This window comes from Fulmarus glacialis, unplaced genomic scaffold (genome assembly GCF_000690835.1).
Source record: "Fulmarus glacialis isolate BGI_N327 unplaced genomic scaffold, ASM69083v1 scaffold16040, whole genome shotgun sequence".
Classification (NCBI taxonomy): domain Eukaryota; kingdom Metazoa; phylum Chordata; class Aves; order Procellariiformes; family Procellariidae; genus Fulmarus; species Fulmarus glacialis.
Window position 1 is genome coordinate 42548 of NW_009189729.1, and position 5392 is coordinate 47939.

The 5392-nt window shown below is 58.0% G+C and overlaps 1 protein-coding gene across 1 annotated transcript in view; it reads right to left on the minus strand.

Moving 5' to 3' along the window:
* DENND2D (DENN/MADD domain containing 2D) overlaps positions 1–4262 on the minus strand; it is a 9514-nt gene extending 5252 nt beyond the window's left edge. Inside the window, exons 1-6 of the mRNA XM_009583227.1 lie at positions 4148–4262; positions 2400–2557; positions 1739–1851; positions 1556–1625; positions 364–441; positions 146–286 (exon numbers count right to left, since the gene is read on the minus strand). Coding sequence (XP_009581522.1) covers positions 146–286; positions 364–441; positions 1556–1625; positions 1739–1851; positions 2400–2557; positions 4148–4262 — 675 coding nt within the window. The remainder of the gene's footprint in view (positions 1–145; positions 287–363; positions 442–1555; positions 1626–1738; positions 1852–2399; positions 2558–4147) is intronic.
* Positions 4263–5392: the final 1130 nt, after the last annotated feature.

The following is a 5392-nucleotide window of genomic DNA, read 5'->3' on the forward strand; positions in this document are numbered from 1 at the left end:
CCCCCGGCAGCCCAACCCACCACCCACTGCTCCAGCGAGCACCCATGGGTGCTGCAGGTCTGGAGGACGCTCCTGGAGATAGCTGGGGCTTCCCATGTTGGAGCAGTCCAGGAGGTGCCACTGAGCCCCTGAGACCCCCACCAACCTCCGTGCCTGACTCAGGGATGAAGCTTTTAATGGTGACGGTTTTCCCTGGAGCTGGGAAGGGCGATTCCCGAAGGCCCTGCATGAAGGGGTAAATCACCGCCATGGAGATCTGGCGCCTCTTCTCCACCTCATCCAGGATCTGGGGGAGAAAAAAGTGAGCTGTGAAACCCCGGCAGGCAACGGCCTGGCTGCCGGACGGCGCCACCACATCCCTACCTTGGAGAAGAGCCCGAAGCAGCCCAGGCAGCTGATGATGCAGAAGACCTCGGGGAGGCGGACACCACGGCCAGATGGCTGGAAGAGGATGGGAAAAGGGTTTGAGCATCTCCCAGCCCCACTGCACTGGCTCCCCGCTCTCCCCCGAGGTCCCCCCCCGGCTCCACTTATCCCCCCCCAAGATGCCCAATCACCCACTGGGGGATTTTCAGAGCTGGGGCTCTGGCCAAGGATGCAGTTGATGCTGTAAAAGCAGAAGGTGCCCAGGACCTGGAGAAGGCAATTCAGATGCCAAGACTGCTCATTTTGGTGCAAAGCGTTCTGCCATACTCCCAAACTTTCCTCGCCCCTAGACACGTGTCCTCTGAGACCTCCTGCCCCACCATCCTCGGGGCTAATCCTGCCCCTGAAACAGGGACGGGATGAGTGCCCAGGCTGTTTTTCCCTTTCCAACTGGATTATCCTGGGTCCGTTTGCCCTCCGCGCTTTCAGTTCAAACAGCCAGAGCTCAGCCCTGGATGCAGAAGTGGGCAGGTTTGCCAGGGAATGAAAGGGTGATGGGATCCAGCAAGTCACTGACCTGTGGCGTATGGCCCTGTGGCTTTATGTCCCCATTTAAGCAGGCTGTGCGTAAATCACAAGGAAGACCTCCATCGCGCCTTGCAGCCCCCGAGCTGGCCAAATCCATGAGCTGAGAAAGGCAGCCACTGCTCAGAAGCAATTTTTGGGGATGGGGCTGAGGACACCTGGCTCCTTGGCATCTGGATGAGCACACATGCATCCTCATCCTGATCCCGAGTGGGATTTGCAGCCGTCCTGACCGGCCAAGGGAAAGGAGCCAGGGAAGCTGTGGGAGATCGGTGGGGAAGCAGCAACCACCGGTACGGGGAACAGCACCTCCCAACCATCGCATCTCCTGGTTGCATTTCAGGCCAGTCCTGGGCTACAGCAAATGCTGCTTTCCTCCATCCAGCATCCAACTGATGCCCCAGCAGAAGAAATCTCCAGAAAAATCCCTTTGGGCACCCCCTTGCTGCTTGTTATCGTCTTTGTCAAGGCAAGTGGCTTTCTAAAGCACGTCCCCGAGAGTTGCACTTTGGGCATGGCAGAAGGGATTGTGTCCCACCATGGGGATGGGGTGGCATGGCCACCACCGACCCAGCGATGGGTGTACGGGCGGTGGGATGCTCACCAGCAGCCGCCTGCAGTAGCCAATCTTCCTGCTGCCATCCACGTTGGTCAGGACGAAAGAAAAGGTTTCACTGCAAGGAGAGACAACGCATGGGGACGGGTGGGCTCTTCCACCCGCAGCCCTCAGGGGTACGACAGCACAGGGTGGGAAACCACAGCTGAGACCCCGCAGCGGGGCAGGTACCTGGTGAACTCAGTGACAGGGGCCCAGTTGTTGCCATCGGGGAAGCAAAAGAGGGGGATGGCTTGCAAGAGACGTTCCTCCTCCTCCTTCTGGCCCTTCAGCAAGTTCTCGCGCTGGAACGAAGCGATACCAAGAGTCAGAGTGAGGGAGGGTGCCCACAGCCCCAGGGCTCAGCTGGGGATGAGGTGGGGTGGGGTGGGATGGGAAGGGCAGTGTCCCAAAGCAATCCCCGGCTCAGAGGGTGCCTGCACATCCCTGAACAAGAATCTCCCAAAAATCCAATTTTTTGACTCTTTTACCCTATTGATAGTGGAGCAAAGCAGAGGGGGTCTCTCTTGCAAACAGGGGCTCTCCCCGTGTGTCACCTCCCCAGGATGTGATTTTGATGCCATGGTCTCCCCTTTTGGGACAGGAGACCAGGGAGCACCCCGGGATTTTCCTCCTGGGGTTTGTGGCCCGGGGCTTGGACCACAGGGAGGGACAGACGGTCCCAGCAACCCCAACCCACGGCAGGCAAAGCCCTGGGGTTTGGGTCTGGGACTCCAGGGCTTGGGGTATTTTTCTGTTCTCCTCCCCTGGCTCTAGTGATGGGGAAGGAGCAACATCCTCTTCTCCTCTAAATTCGGAAAACTCATCTTCCTGGAAACACGGGACTAAATACCTTTGGGAACTGGTAGGTTATCTTGGGTTCGTAACGTCCGTCTGACATCTTCTTCAGCGACACCACCACCAGGTACTCAAAGAAAAGCTGTCCAGCAGAATAGAGGACGGAGCTCCGCTCTCCTGCTTTCCCCGGTGGCACCCGCGAGGGGTTGTTTTCTGCAGCAGAGGCCTCCTCTTTTCCTTCTGTAGCCAAAAAAATAACCCCCAAAAAACAGAGTAGAGTGAAATGAAAGGCCAGGAGTGTCCTGACGGCAGGAGAGGAGATGCAGAGCTACACGTGAACCAGCCAAAGCGGCTGGAGGGAACCGGGACTTGGTGCCCAGGGTGTTTTTGTCCCTGACAGTGAACAGCTGGGGACATGCGGGCACAGGACACAGGAAGGAAAGAGAAATGGGTTTTACGAGTCTTTTGGAGAAAATCAAAGTGCCGTCAGACAGCCCCATCCCAGGGAGGGCAGAGGGACGCCCAGAGCGAAGCCGGCACGTGGGATGGTGCAGAGCAGACGGTCTCTGCAGAAAGCATCTCCGGGAAGGTGTGGGAATGCTTTTATAGCAGTTAATTTTATTCTCTTAGGGGAAAAAACCAGCAAACAAACAGCACAGATCTTGTTCAAGCACCTCCAAAGGCTCCAACAAGATGAATCCCAACCTCTCCCTGCCAGATGTCCTCAGTCCTGGGAACTGCTGATTGCAAATGAGATACTCGAGGGTTTTCCCTAAACCACAGCTCCCAAAGCAAAGCAATTCCCTGAGACTACATCCCATTTCTCGTTCGGCTGGTTGGGGAGGGCAGCTGGGGAGCATCAGCTGTCACAACCCGAAAAACTAGAAATAAGAGTGAAAAGAGCCCAAGCCGACATCTCCAAGGGCCCTGGGATGATCATGGCGGGGCAGCGAGCTCCGAGGGCTGGGAAGGAGAGGAGTTAAATGCTGGCGGGAGGCTGCAGCCAGGCCATGCCACAGCTCTTCCCTCTCCCAGCAGCCGCTTGCGACTCTCTAAATCCCTGGCACTGAAACTGTCCCGGGCTTGGTCTTGGCTCTGATTACGGCGGGAGCTGGAACAGAAACGCTTGAGCTGCTCCTAGGAATAATAGGCAGGAAAATAAACGCATGGTTGGATGAAATTTTTCCCTGCATCCTGGAGTTTGGCCCTGGCCTCTTTCGGTTGTGCTGCAGCCCGGCAGGGCAAGACACGGCCATGGCCGGCTGCTCTCATCATCCCTCTCCCTCGCGCGCAACATCCTCCTCCAAAAGCAGTGCTGGTGGACACCCCGCATATTCCCCCAGCTCCGTAGCCACCTCCTTTAGTCTGGAAACACCCTTCCAGCCTTCGTTTCAGGTCATCGGGAGCCGAAAGCTCATCCAAGGCGGTGACACTCAGTCCCATCACACGACGTCCCTTCCCATGGACCAGAAATGCCTTTCCCAGCTCAGGGCGGGGAGATGCGCAAAGCCGCCCCCGCGTGCACCCCCGAGGCCGCTCCACCTCCACATGCAAAGTGCTTCCTCTTGGCAAGGTGAAAATCATCCCAAAGAGGTCCCTTCGCAGCAGGGGGAAGCCCAGGAGCATCCCAAGGATGAGACCCGGCTGCAGACACCTCTGGTTTGTCCTCGGTGGGGATCACCCATGTGACAGCCCAGCAAGGTGCTCCAGACCAGGGAAAAAAGGTCGACAAGATGAGCTTTGCTTCTCCTGCTCCTGCCTGGGATGCTCCAGCAATGGCTTCAGCAGTCCAATCTCACCTACGGGGCCAGGTCAGGAGGTTGTTGCTGGGGGGACCCCAGGGAACGAGGCTGTGCAGCGGGGAGTGCTGCTGGTGTCCTCCATCCTCGCTGGATGCCGGTGTCAGTTGTTTTCCCATCGCAGATTGCCAGGGTAAGGTGAAAGTCCACTTAAATCGGCCTATCCAGTCCCATCCTGCATTTCAGAGAATACAAGATGTGCTCTCAAGCAAGGGCTGGATTTGTATCATGTCCATGGCATTTTCAAACAGCCGAGTAAAACCCGCCGCTCTGCTGAGGCTGGTCATGCCGGGCTGCAGGTCTGCCTCTCGCAGGACCCACACGCCTGCCCAAAGCGGGATCCGGCACAGCGAGCCCTGCCGAAAGCGCAGCGTCACCCAGCAGCGCTCCCCTGCCCCAGATCTGGTTTCAAAGCCCTTGCTGGCAGAGCCTAAATCCCTCCGGGACCATAATGCTCCATGCCTGGGCTGGAAGATGAGCTCCGGGGATGTACAGGGCCATGCACCGTTGGACAGGTTTAATGTGGCATCAGAGGTCCCAGCACTCCCCAAAACCAGCAGGATTCACAGTCCCTCTTGTGTCCGGGACTGTCACAAGAGCCTTGGCCAACGACTCTCCCGTAGCCCAAGTGGGGAAGACTTGGGGACCACCCCACAGCCCCCCAGCAGCGGGAGCATCCCCTGCGAGGAGGGGAATGAGGCAGGCGGCTGGGGGGGCTCACGAAAAAAAAGCGGCTGCCGGTGCTGTGGATTTTCACCCCTCCCTCCACCGGGTACGGAGAGGGCAAAGGCGGTGCGCCCTGGCCCATGCGGAAACGGCACCGGGGCCGCTGGCATTAAAAGACATTTTGCTGCACAACCAGCTTCCCCGACCAGAGCGGCGTTTTCTTATCAGCCGAGGGCTGCGCTCAGAGCCACGCTGTGATGTGGCACAACCTGTTTCTTTCCTCCCGGAAAACTCCCGGGCTGCAGCGTGCCAAAATCTCCCGGCCTGGCACGACTGTTTGCGGGGGATCTGGGGGAGCTCTGATTCCCGCACTGTGCAGCTTGCCCACCTGCCCCAGCAGAGAGGAAACGGCTTTTGCTTTATCGAACCTTTTCTGCTGAACTCGGAAAAACCTGTATCGCACCCAGAGCAAGAGCCAGCCAGCACAAAACAGACCTGAGGGGGGGGCTTGGAATGACCCCCCCAAATCCACAGGTTGCCCCAACCTGCTCTGCTGTGGCTTGAGATACGGCAGGCCAAAAAA